The sequence below is a fragment of the Cavia porcellus genome, unplaced genomic scaffold (assembly GCF_034190915.1).
Source record: "Cavia porcellus strain 051 isolate PalLab524CR breed Dunkin Hartley unplaced genomic scaffold, mCavPor4.1 scaffold_24, whole genome shotgun sequence".
Taxonomy (NCBI): domain Eukaryota; kingdom Metazoa; phylum Chordata; class Mammalia; order Rodentia; family Caviidae; genus Cavia; species Cavia porcellus.
The window spans coordinates 44137095-44163850 of NW_026947507.1; the positions used below are offsets into that span (position 1 = coordinate 44137095).

General features: G+C 48.9%; 2 protein-coding genes across 9 annotated transcripts in view; one reads left to right on the top strand and one right to left on the bottom strand.

Annotated features, from left to right (window-relative positions):
* Nucleotides 1-26756, bottom strand: part of Mcph1 (microcephalin 1) — a 186215-nt gene that overhangs the window by 39761 nt on the left and 119698 nt on the right. For 2 of the 8 annotated variants that reach the window (XM_063234986.1, XM_063234981.1), the window contains 2 exons: nucleotides 7192-7261; nucleotides 5590-5872 (listed from right to left, as the gene is read on the bottom strand). The exons of 2 other annotated variants lie outside the window; for them this stretch is intronic. In XM_063234986.1, coding sequence (XP_063091056.1) covers nucleotides 7231-7261 — 31 coding nt within the window. In that variant the 3' untranslated portion in view covers nucleotides 5590-5872; nucleotides 7192-7230. Of the gene's footprint in view, nucleotides 1-5589; nucleotides 7262-9219; nucleotides 11204-26756 lie in introns of those variants that run through there. 4 more of the 8 variants (XM_063234980.1, XM_063234983.1, XM_063234985.1 and 1 more) reach the window with 3 other exon arrangements.
* Nucleotides 8939-26756, top strand: part of Angpt2 (angiopoietin 2) — a 48274-nt gene continuing 30456 nt past the window's right edge. The window contains exon 1 of the mRNA XM_003479393.5: nucleotides 8939-9226. Coding sequence (XP_003479441.2) covers nucleotides 8939-9226 — 288 coding nt within the window. The remainder of the gene's footprint in view (nucleotides 9227-26756) is intronic.

The window sequence follows — 26756 nt, forward strand, 5'->3', positions numbered from 1 at the left end:
CCCTCACCCCTGCGGTGGCCCTGCTCCAAATGAGGGCCCACTCTGAGGTCCGGGGAGTTGGGGTTTCTGTGCATCAACATCAGGGACTCAGAGAAACAATGAATTCTTGAAATGCTGCCATGCTTTTAATTGCATCTTCAATGTTTGGCTCTATTTTGGATCACTGGCGACACCTCACAGACACTGTCCCTTCTTCACCTGTGGTCACTGACTGCCCTTCCTGGAGCAGACACCGAGACAACAGCACATAAGGGTCACTGTCACAGGAGTGCTTGGCCACTAGTGCTGAGGCTTCCTGGATCTCAGCAGCTGTGCCCAGCTCTCGTCGCAGCAGCAGCAGTAGCAGGACAGTAGCTTAAGGAGGGCAGTGCCATTGGTCTTTCTGCTCCCAATGGGGGCGGCCCTGAGCCTAGCCTAGGTCCTCCATAGGAAGGCCTGTCATCTGTAGAGGCCACACAGGGCTGAGACCCCCTGCCACACCCAGCCCACACTGCTTCATGGGGCTGTGATGATCTGTCAGCCACTGCAGCTGCTTTCTGGACCTCAGCTTGGCCCCTTCGTCCCTTGGCAAAGCACTCAGCATGGTCTCCCAGGGCTGGCCCCTGCTCCTGTCCCCTGCCATTTCTGCTGCAGGTCTGGCTTCCTCTCCTGCCCTCCACTCTCGCCTCTAAGATTCACCTGGGACACCTGCCTTTCCTTCTTTATTTTTGCAGTACTGGGGACTGAGCCAAGAGCCTCCAGACTCAGCTATCTTCCCAGTCTTTTAAATTTTGAGACAGGTTCTCACTAAATTTCTAAAGTGCCAGGCTGGAACTTGTAACTTTCCTATCTCAGTCTCCCGACAGTTGGACTGTAGGTGTGTGCTCCCACACCTGGTGGGGCACTGTCCGTGGCCGTACCTTTCTGCTTGCCTAGGCGTTCTTCCAATCTTCTAACTGTCTAATTTTGTTACACTTGACGTTTAAATCATGCATTTCAAGTACTGTACTGTTCATTCCTACGCGTTCTCACTTCAAGCCCTTGAGATGCCTTCACCTTCGGTTTTTCATCTCACACAGGTGTTATTTTATTTCAGAAGCTGTAACCCCTAGCAGTGCGGCTATCACAGGACTTAGACTGGGACCCTCCTGGTAAGCCAGGCCCTTGCAGATGTAACTGGCAAAGATGAGTCACAGCAATGAGTGGCTCCTTTCCCAAGGTGACTTTCATGACAAGAAGATGCCATGGAGAGCACAGATACAGGGTCCCCCTCAACCACTGAAGGACAAGGAACATAGGGAGCAGCCCAATGCCTGTTGAGGGGAGGGACCTGTCTTGCCTGGACTGTTGGCAGGACAGTGCGCGTTCTTGGTCTCGGCAACCCTGCTTGTCACAGCAGTTAATCTAGAAGGGACGGTTTCCTTGCCAAATGTGCCATCCGTGAAGGTTTGCCAATCAGTGCCTGCCAGTCCTTCCTCCCAGCCTCGGAACTGGGGCTGGGGCTAAAAGAGAGCAGCAGGACTCCTCTGCAGACCTCACCAAGCCGAGATGATTCCCTGCAGCATAGTGAGCTCCCAGCTGTGAGGTCAGCGGGTATGACAGGAGATGCCAGGGCAGAGCTGTCCAACATTCCCCTCTGTTCCCTGGGCCCAATGTTTCCTTACTATCTTGTCACCTTGATGCCTAAGTCAGACCAACGCCATTTCTGGGACTTCTATCAGGCTAGAAGTCACATGGGTGGATCATCCAAGGTACTGTGAGCCCTCAGCATCCGCACTGATGACACGGCCAGTGCCTCCTCTGGTGTCGCTATCTCTGTCTCTGTACAGGGTCAGGCTTCAGCCTCTGCAGTCGGGCTGGGCCAGTGCCCGCTTCAATGGATTCCCGAGCAGGCTGCAGGAGCAGCTCTGGCAGGCTCCCTCCTTCCCATCCTCGGTCCCCAACAGTTTCTGTCCCCAGGGTTCCATAATCTGGCACTTTTTCTCCCACAATGTTTTCTGAACCTGCAGTGTGAGCGAACAAGGCGGATCTCTGCCACTACTGGGAGTATCCTGCCCCATGGCTTGCCAAGCCTCACCTGCCTCTGGATGGCCTGTGGGATGGTAGCACGCTGCCCCGAGTTTTCTGCAGCAGTGACACAGGCCTGGGGATGCTGTCTGCCCTGCTAGACTCTGAACTGGCTGCGAGTGAGATTCACTCCCACGCAGACTGATAGCACAGCCCTCGACTTCCTCTGAGGTCACCACAACCCAGCGGGGCTCATGTGGGCAGTTATCCCCTCTCCAGAGCGTGCAGAAACAGGCGAGCGAGGCTCTGCATCTGCTACAGGAAGGCTTAAAGAAATGTTTTCACCGTGTGCATGTGTGTTCACACATACCTAACTTCTGCCTGTGCTGTGCTGTTTCCCAGGAAGCTAAAACTAAAGCATTCCGGGTTGTATGTTAGTTGCCACTGAGTTACCTCTTAATTCCACATCATTTCCATTAAGGGCTTTGCTAACCTGGGCAGCTGTGCCTGTCACTTGCTGTGAGGCCAGCAGGGGGCGCCAGCAAGTATTCTCACGGCGTCAGAGGTACATTCTTGACTAGGGGCCATTTCTTGTAATTTTCTGTTTTAATTTTTAATGTAATCTAGCAAGATTTTCCAACATATAAATTAAAAAGGTCACAGAGGCATGAGGATTTTGAGGGAAAGTACTTAGTTTCTTTTCCTGTAAATATGCAGCTAAAGTGGTTGCTGAGCTTTTCAAAACATTACTGGAACTTTTTTCCTTGAGGGAAACAGATGCCAGGGACTGATGACCACCTTAACACTGCTATAAATGCCCTGTCTTCCTAGTCTTTGCACAATTTACTTCTTTTTATTTTCTCTTTTTTGGTCAGTCTTTCTTTGACTCCAGACCCCTCCTGGACAGGAGAAGTTCTTGCAAAGAATGGGACCAGAACCACGGGGGGGGGGGCCGGGGCCGAGATGGGTGTCACTCTCAGCCCAGGGCCATGCCACCAGGATTATTCCTAGCATTTAAATGCAAGCAGACGATGACTTATAGGCACAGCCATAACTTTATACACAGCTATTTATTACAGCTCAGATGTAGTTTTTCAAAAACCACTTTTTTGTACATTCAGCTCCATAATCAAGCATAATTTCCCACAGGAAGACTTTTTCATAGTAAGATAGCTGGATGGATGGGAATACCATGAAGGGTCATGGCTTCTTTTTACATCTTTGACATAAGAAATTTTATTTATGTTAACCTATAACCAAGAGAGATAATATATCTTAATGTAAATAGCACGAGACATTTTTATCTGTCTTTAAAAATGTTTCTCAATAATTAAGATAAAATATTACAAATTTAGATTAAATGAAGATTAATTTAGGTTGCATTAAGCTACTTGCAAATGGAAACTCATGGTACAAAATGTTGAGACAGCTCTTTATTGATGGTTATCATGAAGAATCCGGACACGCTGTTCAGAAGCAAAAGAATCTGCATTTGATGCAGTTTTGCTGAAACAAATTTAAGAACACTTACACATAAAATGATAGCTAATAAAGCTTCCTCAAAATCTCGAATGAAATACTGTGTTGGTCAAAGGAAAGATGATTTGACCTAACTTTGGTCATGGGTAAAATGGTCACCATTGACATCAACCCACTGAAAGGAATGTTTAGCATTTCTTTCTACCGGGAGAAAACAGGACACAGAATTATATTGGCAAAAATATTGACAGGCTAATGCACTTACCCATTGTTTGAAAAGTTTACTCAATGCCTTTAAAAGCTGTGTTTGTATCTTGACCTTTCTGGCATTTGTTTTTTTTTGATGGGAAGATAAAATATTCCATAAAAATATTTAAAAATCAAAACAACATTTAAGGATAACTTTGTACAGCAGGATAGTTATATAAACTAAAGTATACCTAAAAATTCAAGGAATTTGTGGGGAATCTTTAAAAAAGTTACTTGGTTTTTCTCAGATACCAGTAAATAAAAAATCTTTCCTTCCCAAGTCTGTAAGGTCACACAAGATCCACAGTGTGGCTTTCTGATATAAAATAAGACTGAGAAGTAGATGTTGTGCTGTCCGTGGCAATGCAGATGTGAAGGGTTCGATGATCTTCCAAATTTCTTCAGGGTAACTGTGTTCCATCTCAGATGTCTCACTTCAGACAAACGTGCCCTGCGCCAACACGGTTTCATAGTGAGCTTGCGTGTGAGTTTTGATAGAGCCTTTTCCAATGTATCCGGTGTGAATGAGCATGTCCAGGGCCTGGGCTGCTAACCTAACCTGCTCCTTCCCTGCAGGTGTGCTGACAGTTTCTGCAGTTCTGGGGCCAGCAGAAGCCTTCTAGCTGCAAGCAGGGAGATCAGGTGCCACTCTCGGGTCCTTTGTCCCTCATTGGCGCGGCGGGGAAATGCCTGTTTCCCAGGAAGGGAAACAGTCTGAAAGCAGCTGGCAGAGGCTCTCCCGTCCCCTGGCAGCCAGAACTGATGCTAACGATGCGCACATTTCCTCACAGCCCACAGAGATGAATCATATGCAGCCAGCGCTCGATTCCAACTGGGGGACTCTCCACTGGCACCCTGTATATCTGCAGCAGGAACAGGAAAACGCACTAAACTAGGCATAATGTTTCATTTCAGAGATGGCTTCTACACCAGAAGGCACATCGCACGCCCCCCCCCCCCCCCCAGCAGATCTGGAGGCAGACAGGTATGGCTGAGGCCAGAGAAACAAGAGTGGGGCTGTGCGTGGAAAGCTTCATGATGCTTGCAGCCCATGAGGGTAATGACCTTTGGCCCCGTCTGTGCCCATGGAATCAAGGACGGTCCCTGCATGCGGGCGGCATAGGCCGTGACACTGATGTGGGCATGATGAGTTTTTACATGAGGCCTGAGGCTCTAGCACGGAGACATAGGCAACGCGGGCTCTGGCAGTAGCTGGCTCTGCATTTGGGGCACTAGTCTGTGATGCAGAGAGGTGGTAGCCAGGACTACCGCACAGATCTCCATCCTCTCTCTCCGGGCAAGCAGAGTAAACACCAAGGCTTCAAATTCTCCTCAGAGTCGTCATCACAGGGAGGTTCCTGGGTGCTGGCAGTATTTCACTCCTCACCCTACCAAGCTGGGTTTCCTCATTGTGGAGCTGGCAGGAGTTGTGGTGTCCACAGAGGGGCCCTTGTCTGTGTGTTCTGCTGTCTGTGCAGTAACGCCAAGGGCCTTTCCTCTGGTACTTCTCTCCGGTCCCACGGTGAGGATTATGTGTCACCGTACCCCAGACCCTGAGCTTACGCTACCTCACATTGCAAGCAGCCTGGAGACTACAGTCAACACACCTGGGCTTGTGGGGATCGCAAATCCAGCCCCACTTCTCCACGGGTGGAACTGGAGGTGGAGGGACAAATTGCTCCCATGAGCCTGACTCTGAAAGGCTGAAACATGCTTTCTGTCCTCTGTGTGGCTGCTTCTCTAGTTCTCACTACTTACTGCCTACAGTCTGAGGGAAGGGAGCAGTAAAAGTAACTTTTCCTCTGGAAAGTTTCAAGCGGTGTAAGCTTTCTAATGGTCTCCCCTGCACACTTGGCAAGAAGCTTTTACACAGAAACGTGTTGACTGACTTTATTTCACCGAGTTTAAAGACGCCAGGGGTGGGGAGGAGCGATGGCCAAGATGTCTCTTGCTTTTCTTCCAGCTCCAGTATGCCAGGCGCCCTCGAGTCCCGAGTGTGCCCATCTGTCTGCGAAGCAGCGTCCCAGCTTCATCTTTAGGGTGATTCAGCCCGGAGAGTTTCCATCGCACCAACATGGTTTTTTCCCAAGTCAAGGCTGAGCTTGGCCAAGAATATCAGCACAAGTCACCGCCCCCGGAGGCCTGAGGCGGTGGCGCACTGTTGAGGAGAGCAGAGCAGCCTCAGCTGTGTAGGCAAGGTGCAGACAGGATGCGGGCTGGGAAGTGACCTGCCCTGATGGAAACCCAGGCTGCGGACAGTGGACACCTTCACTCTGCCCTTCTGCAAGGCACACCCTGGGTGTGGGCTCCAGAGCAGCAGCTGGGAGAGCAGCCACCTTCCCCAGGTCAGCCACAGGTCCCAAGGCCGCCTCTGAGCCAGCCAAGGGCACGCTGCCCATGGAGACATGGCACACCGCTGGTGGCCGAGGCCTCAAAGCCTACTCCACAACTCTGTCCCCTGCACCCCAGAGCTGCCTGCTATGTGCTGGGTTACAATGCACAGCTTTGGGTGGTCTCTGGCTTCCTGTGTTCGGTGAGTGGGGCCAACGGGGCTGTGACACCCTCAGACCTCCAAACCAGGTGGCAGCTGACCTGCACCGCCAGTCCACACTTCTGGGGCCCAGAGGCGGCAGACCACAGGATAGCATTGGACTTGGCCTTGGTTTACCATAGAGTAAACCAAGCGAAGGGGCAGGGCATCAAGATGTGGGCCTTTCTGGTGCTGTGATGGAGAGAACAGGAGTCAGCACCGTAGAGCATGCACGGAGCCTCTGCACTTTCAGCCAGGGCCACACAGCATGGGAGAAAAGAGACATTATTAGGAAGGCAGACAGCAGCATGCACTGCAGTTCAGCAGAAGTGTTAGGAAAATAGAAATCAGCTGGACAGCAGGTGGCAGTTCTTGGGAAGCCTGTAATCATATTTCTCATTTTATATCTTCATCTGGCTTTAGCTGTCCTGTCCCCAAGCCATCGAGGAAAGCCCAGGCCTAGAAAAACAAACAGTCCAGAGATGACCATGATGCCTCCTTCCAGAGTGGAGGGATCTGAGTTGCACTGGCGTTGCCTAGGCAACCGCAGCAGGTGCACCTGCAGCCCTGGAGGGGTCACCACGGTTCAGTCCCTGCTGGCCTCATGTCTTGTGAGGGCCCCCTGCTCTGTCTGAAAAGCGGCCCATGGTCTCCTGTGGCCCTGATAGCTGTCACTGGCCACACTCAGCTTTGTCTGCTGCCATTCCCCTAGCACTGTGGCCTTTTACTGTACTTCATACTCAGCTGCACAGCAGGGCTTTCTCTCTGGGCCTTTCACAGACCCCTCCGTGGTGCAGGTCACACTTCTCAGCATACTGGGAGTTGCACTGTGAGTGGAGCAGAGGTTGCCATGTCCCCTGGTTTTGAGTGGCCTCTCAGGGCATGTCTTGACCCCCGTAGACTCCCCTGGGCTCCAACTCAGAGGTCAGCAAACTACAACCCCTCACCTGTTGCAGTTGATGAGTGAAGAATGATCTTTGCATTCCTCAGTGGAGAAGGCTGAAGGCGCAGCAGAGCCTGAGATGACGAGAAACTTGAGTGTCAGTGCCCACAGGGAGAGCCACCCAGACCCTGCCTCGCTTCCCAGGTGTGGCTGCACAGCAACAGCCGTCAAGGTGGCGACAGAATCTGCATCCACAGCGGCGAGAAGGCCCCTCTGTGAGGCGGGCAGGCTGCATTTCAGCCAGATCATGGCCACAGGCCCCAGAGCGTTCTGCCCACAAACTGTACTCAGCTAAGAGTCCTGTTCCATTGGCAGCTGGGAAACAGCCCACTTTCAGGATGCACTTTTTAGCAGTCTAATTAATTAGGTCGAGACAGTGTCTGGGAAAGCAAACTGTGCTGCACAAATTGCAGATGCACCTAGGAATTAAAGATTGAATTTCTCAACCCTCCGCAAGCTGGTCCTGTGCAGGCAGACACTGTGCATCCCGCTGAGTGGCCTGGGGGCAGGCGCCAGCTGATAGGCAGGTGTGCAGCCCCGAGGTGTGAAGCGTGGATGGTTACAGTGGTTACAGGAATAACTTACAGGTCTGACGGAGCATTGCTTTACACAGAAAAGTCTGGGAAGTTAGTGCAGCCCCTGAAATTTCCAGATAAGGACATCACAGGCTGGACTGATTTAATTAACAATATGCACAAAACACTGAGACGAGAGTGGATCCTGTGTCACAAAGGCAGAGGCTGCATGTCCCCTCTCAGTATGCTTCACTTAAATTGACTTCTGCACTGTCACTCATACACTACTAATTAGACAACTACACCTTGTGTATTTTAAATACTTCAGGGGAGTTTCTGTTTAAAAAAGGACAACTGTAAGCTCAGAAATGGATCCCTCTAACTGTACTTAATAATAGCAAACTGGTTCAAAATGAAAATTCTGCATAATTTAGCTAATAGTTCAACCTTCAAGCAATCTCAGTGAAACTATTTCCCTCTGAACAGGCACAGTTTACAAGAGCCAAATGTCTTCCTCTTTATTTGTAATAACAAAAATAAACTGAGGTCCTTACATATTTGTAGTATTTTTATTCCTAAAGGAAAAAACAGGAACTCTCATTGTACTTGAAGATTAAAGTTATGACCTCAGATTCTCTGCCAGCTTAGCATGGTGGAGAGAGCACGGTGCTCTCTCTAGGAAACGCTCAATTAGATGGTGCTCAGACATGCCAGGGTCCTGCAACGAATCAGTGTTCCCAGAGGGCTCCTGCAGCCCACGGTCCTGGCTGAACACGAGCATTATGCGAGGATTTTTCCTGTTGCCTGGCGAGTGACCCCCTACAGGAAGATAAGCGCTAAGCCAGGAGGGCGGAGCAGCAGCTACACACGTCTGGCTGCGCTTATCGACTTATCATATAAGGGAAGGAAAGTGATTGATTCGGATACTGACACGGTAGAATCTGGAGAAAGAGAAACAAAGAACACGAAAGCTGCTCTGTGAAGCCCACACACCCTCCCCAGTGAGCGGGGCTGTGTTTCCCAGCGCAGTCTAACAGTTCCTGCATGCCCAGAGAGAAGACAGCACCCGGGAGCAAAGCTGCCCCTGGGAAAGCAGAACGAGGGCTTTCACCAATGGGCTTGGGCTCAGCCATGCAGCACAGCCCGGTGTGTTAGGCGGCACCGCAGGACTGGGGACTCACATGTGCCTGGAAGTCTGCTGAGCTGGTGGTGGTTTACAACCCGAAGAGAGAGAGAATGTGGCAGATTGTTTTCTTTACTTTGGGCTGTGATCTTCTTTTGGCCGCAGCCTACAACAACTTTCGGAAGAGTGTGGACAGCACAGGGAGAAAGCAGTACCAGGTCCAGCACGGGCCCTGCAGCTACACATTCCTGCTGCCCGAGATGGACAGCTGCCGCTCTGCCTCCAGCCCCTATGTGTCCAATGCTGTGCAGAGGGACGCACCCCTCGACTACGACGACTCCACGCAAAGGCTGCATGTGCTGGAGAGCATGCTGGAGAACAACACGCAGTGGCTGATGAAGGTAGGAGACCAAGGCTTCACTGGGGAATGCTGGGGACCCCTGTGGGTCAGCTCAGCTCTACCCAGGACCCCGGGTGGAATGGGACAGTTGCTGGCACCCTTGACTGAAGGGCTGCTGCACTGGTTCTCTCCGGGGGTGAAGGGGAAAGAGCTCCCTGTTTCCCACCGCTCCAGAGCCCGCTGAAGCCCGGAGTCTGTGCTAGTGGGCAGAGGGAGTGCTGCCCTGCAGAGCTCACAGGCTGTTTTGTGTGAGGAGCTGGAGGGCAGACACCACTGCCAGGACCTTTCCCGCGGGTCCTGGGGTCTCAGGGAGGCTGCGAGCCACGGCCTCTTGGAGCCAGGAAAACGTGACAATCATGTTAATGACTGATACATGACGGATGCCGTCAAGTGCTTTACTAATTTCCTGAATTTCTTTACGAAAATAGATTGTGCCTCTTGGTAAATGAGAGGAAATTAAATACAGCAGACCTACGTTTCTCAGAATCTCAGGACTCAGTGGCAAAGCGCTCGTTTCGCAAGTGTCTCCAAGGCAGCGCAGCCCCCTCTCAGTTTGTTCCAGCAGCTGGTTCTGGACCTGTCCCCCCAAGATGCTGTCAAGCTGGACTCCACCAGGCTGAGAGGACCCACTGTGGATTCTCAGGCTGCTATGATCCCAGAGACTTTTTATAGAGCGTGTAACCAAAATAAGATAGCGAAAGCCCTGTTTTTCCCTCACAAATTGTCATTTTTCTACAAACCCCAAATGGCACTAGCATTTTCTTTATATGAACCGTATGAATTCTAAAGGAAGTTTAAAGGAGACATAGAAATTGGGTTAATTGTTAAGTATAGCAATGTATCAGAATGCTTATACAGTAGAGAATAATTATTTAAAGCTATGTAAAAGCTTCTAAAAGTTAGTGAACCTCACGTAGCACTTTCTTCCAGAAAAGTCACTATGTTCTCAGTGGTTCATTTTGCCATAAGCTTCTTGTTAGAACACTTATCTTAATCTCAGAATAGGTCCTGGACACTAATCTGTGCTTCTCATTAACTCCCTAACTTCAGGGAGGAAGCCACTGAGCCAGAGTCTAAATGAATGACTGTTCCCAGCACTGTGGCAGCTATTGTGACAAGAGAGGTCGTTCACCCCAAAGAACAGAAAACACGAGAACTTAGCCAAAGACCCCTCAAACACAGTGCAGTGGGGAAGTTCTCAGCAGCCCTCAACAGCTCCTTCTCAAACCCTCGCGTTTCTCTTTTCTCCTAATGTCACCCTGGCAGTTGTCTTAAATCTGAAATCCATAGATGGGCAAATAATGCTAAGCAGGACCCCCGGTTCTGATAGCTGCAGGGGCAGACTGCACCCTGGCATCTGCGACCTCCTTTCTGCTTCTTGGAGAGGTGTCACGCTCATGTTCCTCGACCTCCCACGTCTTGCCAGCAAGCCGGTGCGGGGGTGGGAGTGTCTGTCTAGTAAACACTCTAATCTGTGGCCAGCAAGTCCTCTGCTAAAGTAAACAGCCGTGAAACCTGAGAATGTTTTGCCAAAAGGACGCTGAGCTGGTGGCTCTGCACTGGTGGCTCAGTTGATCCCAAGCTGGGGTACCTGCAGCTCTAAGAGTGTAGCTCCTGCTGCTCCCCGGATAAAACGCTCCTTCTCCTGCATCTTTGGAATGGAATAGGGTGAGGCATCTACATTAGGCAACCCAGACCTCTTCTTTTCCAAGGCCAATGTGTAAATATTTGAGTGGTAGCACACTAGTGTCCGAAAGCCCTCTCCAGCTGCCCAGCTGAGCACCTTCAGAGAGGTGTTTATCTTTCCATCGGCAGTGCCTGCCGCTCTACAGGACTTGGGGATGTGCACCTGAGAATGGCAATTTGCCTGTGAGCACGGCCTCAGGCTTGGGAACAAAAGCAAAAAGCAAATATGAAATCCACTCCAAGTGAGTAAATGGAACTTCTCCACTTGTTTTTCTCCTCTGTGTTCTGCCACCTGTAATAATAAACACAGCTTTTCTTATAAGGAGCAAAATAGTGTCTAATGTAATCAGAGATAAGCCTTGTAACTGAAGGGCCAAAGCCATAACCCAACACCTATTTATAGATTACCAAGAAAGAAAAAGCACCTTCTGGGGGCTTCATTGTTTCACATATTTTCTTTTCCTTTTTTTTTTTTTGTCTTTTTCATTTTTATCGGTACCGGGGATCGAACTCATGACCGCCTGCTTGCAAGACAGGTGCTTATGCCGCTGAGCTAAATCCCCAGCCCCTCACATATTTTCTTTTGGGCTTAAAAAATGTTTCCGTATGTCCTTTCTCTCCCTGGTCAACAACAAAATGAAAAGATAAAAACAAAAAAAGCTACCTGGAGCCTCTGCGCTTTTAAACTTGTCTGAAGGGAAAAGCAGACTGCCCATCTGGTTGGGCTAACAGCAAACACTTGGCGCCCTGACTGCTCTCTGCGAAGGGGCTGCAGTGCACCGGGAAAGGTCCTGCACTGCCCCTTTCATCTGCTGGGCAGAGGAAGTGTCAGACTGCTGAATGAGCTCGAGCGTGTGAATGAACAGGGGAGGGCAGGCTGGCTTTCTGGTCAGTGTTTCACATGGACGGACTCACAGGAGTCCACACCAAGCTCACTCGGGACTCACAAGACAGCTGCACATCCTGGTCCTCTGCAGCTATGCTAAGCTTCTGCTGTGTGATACTAAACACACTGTGAAACCTGAAACTAACCTGCCGAGGCAGACTGTATTTTTCTTTTGATACGAGGAAATGTAGAAAGGAAATAACTATTTCACATTGATGAAAGCTTCATATTTTATACACAACTGCAAGTTCTATAGCCACTGTAAAACAAAAATGACTTTAGAAATAAAGCCAATGGCCATTACACTGATGTAAACATTTCTTCTGCCATAATACTTACTGTTTAAAGTAGCACACTAATGGGCTAGGAACCCTAAACTTCAATCTCAGTCTTTCCTGAAAAGTGGTAATATGTCTCCTCAGTGAGGTAGGAGAGTCCTGCTCACAGTCAGACAGCCAGCAGTGACACTTGCATAACCAAGATTCCTACCAATGGGAGACATAACAGTGAGGGACGCAGAGAGGGGCTCAGCCTTCCAGCCCCACCCCAAGAGAGAAAGCAGCGTGTGTGTGTGTGTGTGTGTGTGTGTGTGTGTGCGCGCGTGCGCGCGCGCGCGTTTGCACATGTGCGCGCACGCACATGCATGTGTGTTTGGTCAGGTATGGTTCCGAAACACTCGCAGTTCTCCAGAAGTAAAGTGCAGAGTCGGGCTTGCTGAAGGAAGACAGCCTCGCTGTCCTACAACCCCTAGCTGCCAGTGGTCTGGAGGAGCACAGCTGCGGTAGTGCAGTCGGCACAGCCTATATCCTGGCACATGATCCTACTCAGGGCTGCAGCAAACCTTGGGCGTTCAGTGGAGCTGACTGAATCCACCACCCAAGATCACAGGAAACAACTGCTGTCGCTTTATAAGTGAGCCAGTGCTGTGGAAAGTGTAGCATACTGAGGTTTGGAAACTGCAGTTTAGGGGAACCTTGGACAACATGGTACACGAGGGGCCAAAGCACAGGTATCTTAGGCAACACACGCGGATGTGGTACACGTGCTTACTACACACACAGTACCTGAGACATAAACACCTCCGCTTGTCCTGCCTAAGTTCTGTACCACACGACTGTAAAGTATAGTGCACTCTGTCTTACACGTTGCGCACGGTGCTGGCCTTCTGCAGTGCAGCAGCTTCTGTTTGAGGGGATGGATGCCGGGCAACTGCTCAGGCTCCCTAATGTGGGATATGGGTCACTACAGAACCGAGGGTCCTATCCTCCTGTGGGGATGCTAGACAGTCCACCTGGTTTCATCCAGGGCTTCTGAATCAGTATGGTTTTTCACAATTGATGAATGTGTACAGTTACTGTATTTGGAAGGTAAAAGGAATAATTACTTCATAAATGATAGTTGCATGCTCAGGCTATTCCATGGCACTTACTTTAACTCACAAAGTAAGTTTTATATATTTGTAGTAAAAAACAACAGTTTAAGTCAATTCTATTTGTAAAAATAAAACAAAATTATCATGAAAGACATGAGCAAGACTGAGAAATAGTCCAGCCACAAAACAGAAGAAAACAGGAAGTATATTCTTCATTTCCCCAACTTTCTCTTTCTTTGAGATCAGCACATCAGAGATTTAATACTAGCCCTTTGCTGTGATGGATTTAGTATCAAAATGCTTGGCTTTCATCTTGAGAATTTGCCCAGCAGCACTGTATGATGGTTAAGAGTCTTTCCTGGGTCACATGTGATATAAAGAGGGGTGGGAAGAAAGACTTTAGGGAAACAGGTAAAGCAGAAGAAAGATGTTTGTGTATGGCAGGGTGGGGAGGAGACAGACATACAGGCATACAGGCAAACTGGCAGACAGACAGATAGGTAGGCAGGCAACCTGTAACATCAGGATGAGGAAGAGCCACGGCCTGGGCAGTCTGTTGTGACTGGAAGAAAGAGGTGGTTTGTATCTTTCCATACCTGCATGGAAGGACTGGAAGCTCTGCAGATTTCCTGAGCTGAGATCCAGTGGGCTGTGTCATGACTCATGGACATGTGCAGACTATTTCCTAGTCAGGTGCTCAAAGCCTGGGGACTGTCTGCATTGCTTTAGACAGGGCTGCCTCCGCGGGCTCGCCGTTCTCCTGTCTCTGTGTGTGGCCGTGTGGTCCAAGGGACAGCCCGTTTCAGATCTGCTCCACACACGAGGCCTACACAGGACCCACTAGAGACAACACTAATGTTTTTCCCACCACGCTCCCTCTAACTTGAAGCAACTCAACCACTCTAGAATCCTTCCAGCACCAGGGAGCTGCTTAGGTGTGCAGCCTCGTGGCACCACTGAAGCAGCAGCAGTAACCCTGCTATGGGGTGGCCATGAGGGGTGTGGGCCAAGTCACCTGCCCTGTCATCTCCTTGGTCCAGGGCACCTGGCAGGTGAGGGCCATATGACGGCAGACCTAGTGTCACACGTGCAAGAACCGAGGGGAGATAAACATGGAGTAGCATGTCCCTCCTTGGACACGGGCTGTGTGGGGAGGGTGGACTTCTTGGCCTGTGATGTGAGTGGGTGCATGGCATCACACCCCACTTCTGCTAGGGCATTTCCGGTTTGGGGCAGAGGTCAATAGCGCTAAGGTATTTGTTCAGAAAGGCTTACGGAGGGCCCACCCATGACCGCAGGGTTGCTCTGGTGCCTGGGTGAGTGGAGAGGATGGAGAACGCAGGGGCCTTGAAGGGTGGGGATGGTGATGCCCACCACCCCCGGCTCCAGGGAGCAGGCGGGATGGGAAGGAAGAGGACATCACAGCTGGCCCTAGGGTCAGGGTGCAGCTCTGGGTACAGGCATCTACTCTGATGATCAGAGTAACACGGGATCCCAGCCAAAAGCGCAGCACAGAGAACATGTGCAAATAGGGCAAAACCTGTCAGCCTGAAGTAATGTGGCTACTATTTAAAGTTTATGTGGCTGCCTGTACGTCAGCATCTTAAACATACTGTGTATCCTGCCACCCTCATGTATGACCACACCTATCCAATAATGGAACTTTTAATTAAAAATAAAAAGTGAGCCCAAGGGGATTAGTAACTTGGGACCGATGCCCCAGTCAGTCATCTGTTATGGAGCCTCGTGCATATGCCTGGCTTTGGAGGGCCCTGGGGGCTGGGTGTGGAGGCCCTGGGGAACTGCACTTGGGCTGGCAGCTCTGCTGTCCCACGAGGACCACCGACCGCATTCCTTCCAAGTGTGCACGGCACCACTGCTCTAAGAAAGGGGGACAGTGACTGAGAATATCTGCGGTGCGACACAAGGACAAGACACTGTAAGCTGTGCTTCAGGGGCGAAAAGCACACTGGTGTGTACAATGCCCAACAAGGAGCATATGCAGGAATTCTGACCGGCATAGCCTGTTAGCCCTTTTCTGGAGTTGTTGGAGGGTGAGATTCTGAATTTCAGAGCTCCCCACTTCAAAGCCAGGCAGTATGGAGCAGGCTGGGGGCTGCTGGGTGGGCTTCATTCTGCCTTCGGTGTTAGACACCACTCCAAGGGCATCTCCTGCCAGAGCCACAGAGAGGCCCCACCCAGGTGGGGTGACACCAGTGCTACACTGATGCTGACAATGATTTGTTAACAATATAAGTACTAAAAAAGTTTATAGATGACATTTAAGAACCAAAGCTTCAACAATGTCTTGTGGTTTAAATGACTGTCCTAGAGGTGGGTAAAAAACAAGGACGGCCTCTCCTCTAGCAGCTGCAGGCCAGGTCATGCTAGCTGGCTGTCTTTAATGTTTGGATTAGCTACTTCCCCATGAAATTATCTCTTTCATGTCCTAATCCTAGTTTGCACCAGTTGACAAAAGATGTGGAGCTACTGAAGGTCTCCCAGGAAGGGGATCTAAGCCTTTTGCACAGAGTTCCTCTCACCAGCTAAAACCACACTCTTTGCAATTCAACCGGAACCTAATGAAAGCCTCTGTGGGTCCCTCCCCTCACCTCAGTTCCCCCAGTGACTCCTTTGCTCCCACATCACCCCAGTTCTTCCTTTAGCCACTTTTACTCATCTGTGTGTTACCTTTGGAATCAACTTGATAACACTAAGAAAGTCAGTAGTTCATCTTAAAAGATCAACAACAAACCAAACATAATCATACTGTAAAAATAACCTTGAATGGAGTATGCGATTTTATAATCTTTCAAGGAAAGTGGAGGTTCCCCCACCTCTTTTTAAGAAAAGTGATGCTAAGATAAAGAAGTCTTGGGAAATAGATTGTCTCATCGTGCTGACAAAGCCTCATACTTATCTGGTCATTCTTGAGGTGCTGAACACTGAACACTATCACCAGCCCCATAGGAGAGAATATTAAGAAATCCTAAAAGGAAGTCAGAGCCCACTGGGTCTCAGGGTCATCTTGGCCCAGAACCACAGGGTAAGCACCAACTGCCAGGGCCGTATCCTTTAATGGGCAGCCTGCCCTGGTGACTAGGCTGGGGCCGACTCCCTGCTCGTGTCTCCTGTTGTGAAGATAATTTCTCAGGGCATACAGTCATGTGCACATTCATTATTATTATTATTATTGTTGTCTTTTTGAGACAAGATCTTGCTATCTAGTTCAGGCTGGGCTTGAGCTCACTTCGTAGCCCAGGCTGGTCTCAAACTTCTAAGATCCTCCTGCCTCAGACTCCCAAGTGCTGAGATTACAGGCATGTACTAGCATGCCCTGCTGCACCCTGATTATGACTGTCCCAGCAGACTCCTAGGACAAAGTTTAAGACTGACTTGGGTTCATTTATCTGTCACTAGTTAACAGTTATCCTGTGCAACTTGCTACAAACTGAAGACTTCTCTCTGGCTGCCCAAAGAGTGTTTTGGGGATTATGTGAATAGCAAGAGGGAAAACATGTATCGAGAAATCCTCTTATCCATGGAGGACAGGAGGAAGGCCACATGCCTTGGTATAATTGGCTGAGTTGTGTGTCACTTCCAAGGACGTATCTGACGTCCTTTCTGTTCTGAGACATGCTGAAAGGGGCTGAGAAGCTGCCTCCCCACTTTGGCTAAGGGGCCTCTGAGGCCACCAGCCAGAAGGCAACAGGAAGGGCTGAAAACCCCGATTGTGTTAGGGCTTTCGCTTCTGGGCCGGACTGGCCTGAGGAGTCTGGCCAGCTTCTAGGCACTGCGGCCACAAGGCCATGTTCTGCAGGGTCAAGACGAGGCGTTCTATACCAAACTAGGAATAATCTCCGACACAATCAGAACAGAAGTAGAAACAGAAAGTGCTTACACAGGAGGGGTCTATATTTGCATGTTTACTTAACCAAGTAACCTTCAGAATATCCCAGGCTAGGTTTACTGGTCAACCTGAAGTCACAAGATTTATTGTTTTGTTTGCTGTGTTTTACAACTAATAGATGCCTTAGTTTTTAAAAGCAGATTGTATTAAAGAAAGTAGTTTTAGGTTCAAGCAAAACTGAGAGGCAAGAAGAGGCCTCCCACACACTCTGCCTGACTGCACAGCCTCCTCCGCTGTCAGCGCTTGATACAGTGGAGTGTGGTGGTTATAAGCAGGGAGCCCACAACACAGACACATCAACATCACCAAAGCCATGTTGGCACTGTGTCTGTTCCTGGCACTTACCTTCTATGGCTTGGGCAGTTGTACAACGGCATGTGTGTATTGCTATAGGCTCCTACACAGAACTGTCACCACTCTGAATGTCTTCTGTGGGCCACCATCCACCGCCAACCCCAGCATGGATTCTTCCTGGCGCCCAGATCCTTCCCAGAACCTCCTTCTCTTGGAGCCACACAGTGTGGTGCCCTTCCAGGGTAGCTTCCTTCCCTTAGCAAGTGACTCCTCCATGCAGGGAGCTCCCACCATGCTTTCCTTAGCTAAGCTCACTGTGTCGTTAGGAGAGAACAGGTTTTTTCACTTGTACTGTGTGTTCCTGTAAGAGGACCACACTAATAATCAACCTGAGTAATAATGTAAGAAATGTGCTCATTAAGAGCTGCACTGCAACTTACACGGCAGCTTAAGGGAGCCTGGATGTCCCCCATCCTTTCCAGCCTGTGTGGGTGGACACACCTCACAGTGCATCTTCGTCCTGTAACATAATGGTCTCCTTTCAGAGCTGAACAGCGCAAGTGTGAGTGTGCACGTGGTAAGATGTCCTTGTTCCCTACCCACTCGCCTGCCTGCAGAAGCAGGGGGCTCCCCACTGTCCCTTAGGAGGTGACACTGCCCTCCAGGTCACCCTGCCTCGCCTCCTCTGTCACAGTGCTGCATGGGGTCCACTAGGCAGCCACACCTTATAAGTGAACTCAGTCTCTCTGCTCAGTTCTGGGAAGTGCTGTGATGCTGACTGTCTCTGCGCTCTGTGTTTTAGGGGAAGAAGGCAGGGACTAGCTGAACTCAGCGCAGCCCCGCAGTACCTCCTAAGCAGCCACTCTGGGGCTAAAGCTGACGCACATATCTGGGGGAAGAGATGCAGAACTCAGAGACGACACTGCCTCTGGGTTTCTCAGAGCATTTTTATTGCCATTAGATTTCTGGGACCAACAAGTATATCAGTTCTTGGTTATCAACTGGATAATTACAAACATTAATCTGAAGATAGCTCAAGCATGGTTTTATTAAACTATCTAGTGTTTGGAACCTTAAAAATGATTGCATATAGTTGTAGCTTAAAATTTCCCTACACAAACTAGGCTTCTTAATGGGAAGTTCTGGTGCAAAAATATTGTTACAACCTCATCTTGCTGAGCAACATAAAATCTTCAAATTTCAACCACAAGCTAACTGTCTATGCTTCATATTTGGGGGATGTTCATGAAATTCTCTATTTCTATTTTTAACTGTTAAAAAATAGATTCAATTTTCCTTTTAAAAAAGGATATGTATGACTCACATAAGAAAGTGTTAAAAGGAATTCCTGACGAGTGTAATTTTTAATAGGAAATGGTCTTAAAAACTGAGATTGTTGGGAAAGAAAATGATACAAGTTTTTTTAAATCAAGACTGATCAGAACATTGACCCCTAGACAACTGATCATTTTGTGATGTGTAATTAACTGCTCCTATTTTTCAAGTGCAGTTTCCTTCAGGGTAATGACCATGACAAATCCTTGTGCTTCTCCCCTCTGCTGTTAACACAGAAATCCTGATTAGCCTGCTGTGCCACGCAGCTTTTGTTTCGCAGCTATGTGTGCAGAGCCACAGATCCTGCTGCCCTCAGGACAGACAGGAGCCGGTGTAAAGCACCTGGTGAAAAGGCTCCTGCTCCAGGACTGGTCCTATTCTCCTGTTGCTCTAAGAATTCACCATGATAGCAGGGCAGGGAAGGCAGCTCGACCAGGCCAACCTGGCAAACACACAGCTGGGGTTTGCCATCCCAAAGGCAAAGCCCTCCCACCTGCCTGTGAATGACACAGTCACCAGCACCCCAGGGGACTTCAGCAGCCTCTCCTGGGAAGCCCCATGGGTTGATGCAGTAGTGGTGGAGGTGATGATGCTGCTGGTTACCATCGAGGTGGTGGTGGGTGTTGACAGGAACCCCATGTGGCTTGTCTCAGTCTCACAAAACTGCCAGGCTGCAGGGGGCTGGCGGGTGAGGCTTTGGGCACAAGTTACAGACGCGGCACACACTATCACCTGGCAAGTATGGGGCACAGGAAAGGCACTTGGGCAAACCTGCACTTAAATTCTAACTTTGGCCTCCGAAAGCCACCCCAAGGCGAAGGCCAAGATTCCAGTGGAACCAACTGCTCCTAATTTGGATCCTAAGGAGCAGCCAAGTAGCCGTGCAGGTCCCGCTGCCAGCGCTTCAGTGAAGACACACAGCCACAAAGTTTAAGCTGGCACTTGGGCCACCTTAATTTGGAACAAAATTTCTACAGCTGGGGGAAGCTTTCAAGAATTCAGTACCACTGATAAAATTAAATTGGCTGGTAGGAGTCAAGACCAAATTAGAGAAGTAACCACAGGGAGTTTTGGTTTAGAAGCAGGGGCAAGATGACTCACATTGTGACTGAAACAAACCAACCAACCTAACAATAGGAAGCCCTCCACTACTGCTCAGGCTTGCACTGGCTCCCTGTTCCCACCAGATGAGTCAGCAGCCTGGGTCACGAGTGGCTTGTGTGTGAGGGTCCCTGAAGCAGGCAGAGCTGCCTGGAACAGCACTTGCTGGGCACTGTGGGGCCAGCCATCTCGCTGTGGCACAGGGTGATACTGAGCCCTCACCTCGGTGATATGCAAAGAACAGCTCCGGGAATGATTTCTCCCCCTGGAGTAAAAATCCCAGCATGGACAAGAGCAGTCGGTCTGAATGGCATGCTTTTTATAACTTGTGGCAGTTGAGTGAAAGGGGAAGGAATTTTCCACTAGCTTCTCCTGGAAGAGCAACATAAGGGCCGGGAGCAGGGGCAGGCCTCCAGAACTGAAACTAATTATGGGAAAAGGATTCAAGTGCCTTGTACGTTTTTACCACAAGCATTTGGAGAATCATGCTGAAAATTTACTTCCCAAAGCGCAGTGGTGTTTAAGTCTCTGTATAGCTTAATGTTATAAAATGAATTCACGCAAACTAGAAAACGCATGTGGAAAGTGGGCACGAGAGTGCACAGAGCTGAGCTGCATTCTGCTCTTCCACCCACCACCCAACGTGCACATGGGGCACCCCTCGGACACACACAGGGCACCGGAGAGTACTTCCCCCAAGGATACTCTGCTTCTAACCATCGTGCCCGCAAGGGAACACAGTTGGTTCCCTCAATGATTGCAGAAGCAAGGAAAATACTGAGTGTTTGTTTTAATTAATGTCTTCTATAGTTTTTGCTAGTTCTTTTCCATTACTGGCTTTCCAACAAATATATCAAACCACAGAGGTTAAAATTAAAGACAACGGAAAAGAAGAGGGAAACAAGAGAACTGAGCTTACATTCTACCAAAAGGAGGCTCTATGCAGCGTGTCCTCAAGCCAGCTGCTGGTACCTTATTAATTAGTGTCTTATTAATTAGTTTTTGTTCACAGCACCTATAGCCAAATGAAATAACCTAACTGTTTTACTAAGTGTGTAGGTTAAAAACAAATATCATGTCTTGACAATTTAGTAGCCATTTGGAAACACAAATATACCTGCATTAAAAGGACAAGTGATACTTTGTTTCTTGCCAGGTATGGATGCCACATCCCTCTCTTCTTTTTTTTTGTATTGGGGTTCGAACTCACAACCTTGCACTTAACCAAGCAAGTGCTTCAACTGCTGAGCTAAACCCCTAGAGCTCCCATCATTTTAAATTCTATGATTTTCCTGTGCTTGATTTCTGCAACAACAGCTTCAAGAAATCCAGCTTTGCATCAACACATCTGCTGGTGCAGCCAGGAGCTGCTCTGCCCCCAACCCTTCAGGGCAGATGCCCTGCTCCGTCTGGTGGCACCTGAACAACCTCTTGTGGGCCTGTGGGAAGCTGCAGTCACCCACGTGTCTTACACAGTAGTCACGGCACTGTTTCACTGAATGTTCATGACAACCTAGCACAGTAAACACTGGCGTAGGCTTCACCAGAGAGTAACAAGGAGTTACAAAACGTTAAGCCAGGAGCCCTGCAGACCCTGCTGTGTTTGTCCTACACTGGTGCTGCCAGGGTACCCAGCCCGTTCACGCATCCTCCTCAGTTTCTCACTGATGCTCCCTCTGTCTGAAACACATGCGTGGGAGGAATCAAAATAACAGTGGAGTCCAATCAACCCATGTATTTCACTTTTCACAGGGTAGTTCTGGTCTCATTCCACTGGGCGCTGGGTAGAACAACTATACAGAGCCCTCATTTTCTCCTTGCACTTGAAATCTCCCAACTCCGGCAAAATGCAATAGATGACTCAGACATTTATTTATTTATTATTTATTTTTAGACCAATGGGAACTGCATGAATTCTTTCTTGGGCATCCAAGAGCGCCTGTCTTTTTTTTTTTTTTTTAATGCCTAACTGCAAAGAGCTGTGTTTCAGAATGAATTTTAGATTACTAACTTAGCTAACTGAATATATTTAACCTTCTGCAGGCAGCAGAGATGGTTTAATCCATAGTTCTTGGCGGACAGAGACTTAAAATTATTTTCCCCAAGTTTTTATTTTAGTTATACTAAGATGAAAACTAAATACTGAGATAAATAACAACATCCATCCCAATGAGGGTCATGGTTGCAGAGCAGAATTACTCAATGCTTCAGTTAAAAATCTCTTTTCCTTTGAAGCCTCTCTTCACTGAGATGTGAAATGCAGGCGGGACATGTACAAAGTATGCTGGCCATAAGTCCGCAGCTTGATGAACTTTTAAAATGTGCACCACTCATGTGCCTGACACCATAGCGGAGCCCAGGACACCCTTGTGTGGCTGCTCCCTCCGGGCCCAAGGCCCGGCCTGCTGTGAGTCTGAACCTAACCCCAGTAGCAATGGGTCTCAGCCATCCAGGCTTCACCAAAGCAAAGCTCAGCAGGACTCTCCCAGGTGTGCCCACAGTGCATTTCATTTTCATAATAATTGCAGACAATCTTTTCAAAATTGTGTAGCAGATTACTTACACATTGTATCAGTCTCCGCGGAACACCACAAATCAAAATAAAGATCCCACTATGAGGAAAAGACTAGTAAAAAGTGCTTACCAAAGAAGATTATCTAGCTTTTCCATTTGTTGCCACATAGTCACCAATAAAACATTCTAATTCCTTATGCTCTGGACAATTAATGGATGTTACCCACAAATCAGTCTGTAAGAAAGTGACTCTGAATGCCAGTGGCCTTCCCTTACAGGACTTTCTTGTTAGAATTCCATTTATACAAATGTTACTTTAGAGCTAATGCCACACAAATAAAATGGTGTGGGCTGAAACTCCTTGCAGGAGCCAGGCTTCCTCTGATGGCCTTGGTTCTGCGTGTGCAGTTCTATCACAGCGCTGGCTCGAGCGAGCCCCTGCAACACACGCACCCCACTGTGGAATATGACAGACTCCCTCTGGGAGCGAGTTATAAACAACACCCAGGAACTGCACTCTGTAATGAGCAGCTCAGCACAGCATGCATTTTGTGGTCAGATACTTGCCTATTTGGGGTCAGGAGGCTTTGGGAGATGTAATTAGGAGCTGGATGATTTGTCCAGAGTCATAATCACCATCTGAAGTTCTCAGTGCACCTCCTCTTGGCGAAGCCCAGCTGCAGCCACCCCCAGTGCACGGTGCATGTGGCTTTCAGCACATCTTTCCTGGACTGCGAGCCCGGGACAGAAGCAGAATGTGCTTCTGGGTTTCCTATGGCCTTCCAAAGGGAACAGTTGTCTCTCCTTAACCATTGCAATTTTTAAAAAAAAAACTTTTTTGGTGCTGGGGATCAAATTCATAACCTTGCACTTAGCAGGCATGCATTTGAGCCACTGAGCTAAACCCTTGGCCCACCATCACAATTTTAAATGGCGAAGAGTAAACAAGTTGATATATACTTCACATGCTTACTAAATTTCAGATTAAGAAATGACAATAAATTACTACTAGTAGAAAAAATTCATGCCTTTCAGTCTTGTCATATAATCCGGGTGTTGAATATTTTCTTCCTTTTGCTGGACTGTTCCTTATTTTAAAGATTAAAATACTCAAAATACATTTCAAAAGAGTAATGTGCAAAACAGGGCCTGTTGGACAAACTTTTCTTTTATAAACAAAACAAAATTTTAAACAAATAATTTGTGTTTCTAATATGAGTTATAAAAAGATTGGTTACTTTTAGGTTCTGCAAAGACCAGGCAGACATACAAGTCTGTGAAATATGTGCTCACAAGGGAACTAAAATTATGTAAATAAATATGAAAGTATGAAAAAGCTTGAAGCTTTAAGCACTTGGGAGGATGGGAACTGAACCAGAGGTTAGAGGAAAGATAATCTAATCAAATGCAAGAGGTTGATTTTCCCTTCTAAATAACTTAGCTGTAATAAAAATCACTGAATTCAAAAGGCCACAGCTATAGCTTCGTGAAAATGACCATCAAGGAGGAAACAACAAGAATGCTGTTCTGTCTAATGGCTTCCTGGCCTTACCCTGCAGTGACCCCAACAGGTGATGGTGTCACAAGTTGGGGAGGCTGGTGGACCCTGCTGTGGCATTGAGTTCACTCGCCAGGGTGCAGTAGAGAGAGCCTGTTGGGACCAACAGTGAGGACAGCCCAGGGAAGAGCTGGGCTGGGGTCAGCGCAGGGCCAGCAGCTCATCTCCACCAAGAGCGAGGATCTGTGCTGGGGTGCGGACCTCAAGCATAAACTCACATGCCTGGAGCAGAGTGTCTTCAGTGTCACCCTCCAAGTTCTCCACACTAATAGTCTCTGCTTTGGGAGCGACTGCAGCATGAGGAGCTGAAGAGCAAGAACGGGCAGGGAGGCAGCAGAAGCAGGGTACACTGTGACACCCCACCCTTCAAAAGAGCAGTAGCACCCTTCAAAAGAGAAGCAGAGAGAGCTTCCTGTGGCCATACCACTAGGAGCCTTCAAAGCATCTTCTGAATGAAAAGCCTCTGAATTTCTTTGCCTGTTCCCCTTCATCCAGCCAGGACAGTTGTGTGACAGTGTAAATCCTGGCTATGTTAAAAAGAAAGCCCACTTCCCCCAGGGATGACCACATGAACTGGTGCACAGACCTTGGCCCAGGAGTTCTGCAAACCCATATGGTGCAGATGTCAAGAGCAGCACCGGGACAAAGAAAAAGCACACACAGCCTTTGGTGTTGAAATACTTTCCCCCCAAAGAACACGTAAGAACTCATCACTCCAATGGCCACTTTCCTCCAGGAAGGAACGGGTTTGTTGGCACAGGGTCAGGATGGCAGTCACGGTGGGAGATCAGGTTCTTTTTTTTTTTATCCCCAGCCCCCCTGGAGATCAGGTTCTGATCCGCACTCCTGGGCCCCTTGGCAGCTTAGCCCCAAGTCCCCAGGGCACAAACTCTGCCATCCTACTCCTCTGGCCGGCGTGTGCCACAGAAAACTGTCCACACATATGCGCACAGATTCCACACACTCAGGAGCTCCAAGACCCTCTCTAGTGCAGAAAGAGATGAGAGATCTGCTCACTATATTTATTTTTTTCTCAATGAACCTTATAATCAAATGAAAAGACTTTAGTTTCTTTTTTCTGTTTTCCTTTTTTTTTGGTACTGGGGATCGAACTTGCCACCTTGCACTTACCAAGTAGGTGCTTATGCCACTGAGCTAAATCTCCAGCCCAAGCCTCTGGTGCTTAAAACAAGCAAACAAAAAGTGCTTAGTATATGGTGCCCTAAATTCATCAATCTCATTATCAGGGCTGAATATCAACTGCTTCTACTTGCAATATTTTATAACCCACTATGTTTTTATATATTTTTCTACCAACTCTACAGGAAATACTGGTATCTCCTAAGTCAAGAACTTAAAATACTCCCAGCAACAGAGTCTCCTACAGGCAGCTGGGCATCTGCTGAGATTATGAGTGGATTCTCGGTTGCTTTGGCTGCCACAGATGTGTGCAGCTAGTGTTCTGTTTTCTCCTTATGATGATTTCAGCTTCTGTTTCCTGTCTTTGGCCTTGCCCCCTCCACCCAGCCAGAAATATTGTCATTTTGGGGGCAGTTTCTTCTGCCATTGCGCTGCACAGCTTGCTGCCTGGGAGCTATTATCAAGCTACTGCTTTCAACACGGGGCCAACATCCACCGCCCCACCCCATGTGTTTTTCGTCACAGCCCACAGACTCTGTTCCACAGAGTTTGGGGGACGTACTGAGTTCTCTGAGCCCCACGTTTCCATAGGAAAGAGGCCCGACAGCCCCAGCTGGCCACATCAGGGAGTGACCTGGTGACCACAGGGACTCCTGCCTGTGCCACACTGCCTGGAGGCTTGGTGGGAACCTCCTCAGAACAAGGCCAGCATGGAGGCAGAGGACACCCCTTGCACCCAGGTGGATGCTCTGAGACACAGTTCCCAGGGTTTCCAGAAGGGCCTGCGGGACTTCTCACCAGCTGCCACAGTGGTGGCCGACGAGTCCACATGTTTGAACTGGCCGTCCCTCCTCCCTGCCCCCTCGCGCTTGTACTCCAAGGCTGCTCTCTGGGATTACTTCCTAAATAAACTTCCTGCATGCCTGCCTTGGTCTCAGGCTCTGCTCCTGGGGAAACCCAAGCTAAGAATGTGAGAATCCAGTGAGATAAAAAAAAGAATATATATATATATATATATAAATATATATATATATATGTATGCCATTTTGCTCTTGCAGATTGCTATAATAGTCTGGCTGTTCCACACTTGACCTCACAATGTCTGCTAGGGAGCTTGACACACAGACCTCTGAGCAGTGTCAGGCATGGAAAGATACCGTGACGTCTGGGTAAATGTGTACCCAAGAGCCTTCCAAAAGCCGCTCCCACGTAAGAGCAGATTCCTGCGCCACAAGAACATGGAGACACATCTACCAAGGTCACTACAGCAGCCCCATTCACCCATAGCGCCGCACACTGTTGCCCCTACGAAAGGAAGAAATGACTGCAGCCCAGGGAGCAGGCAGCAGGACCCTTCTCAGATCCCAGACCCACAGAGGCCAGGAGGCACAGGCTCAAGGAAAGGCCCCAGTCACACAGTACAAGGACACCGTCACTTGCAAGGCAGGAGCTGCCACACACCAGTGGATGGCAATCAGGTCAGACAGTATCTGTCTCAGAAGGGGACTGAGTGACCGCGGAGGCTGCCACCTGCACATCTCCCGGGTCACCGTCCCAAAGGAACACCTCATCTCCCCACTCTGAGAAAAGGCAGAAAGGCTGGGGTCACTTGGATCATTTAACAAGCAAGCCCTGAGCCTGAGGGCACTGGTGCTGGCGGTGGAGGAGCCCTATGGGCCTCCTGCAAACACTGCCTCAGGGTGCTCGGTGGGGCTCCCCTGCACCTGCCTGCTAG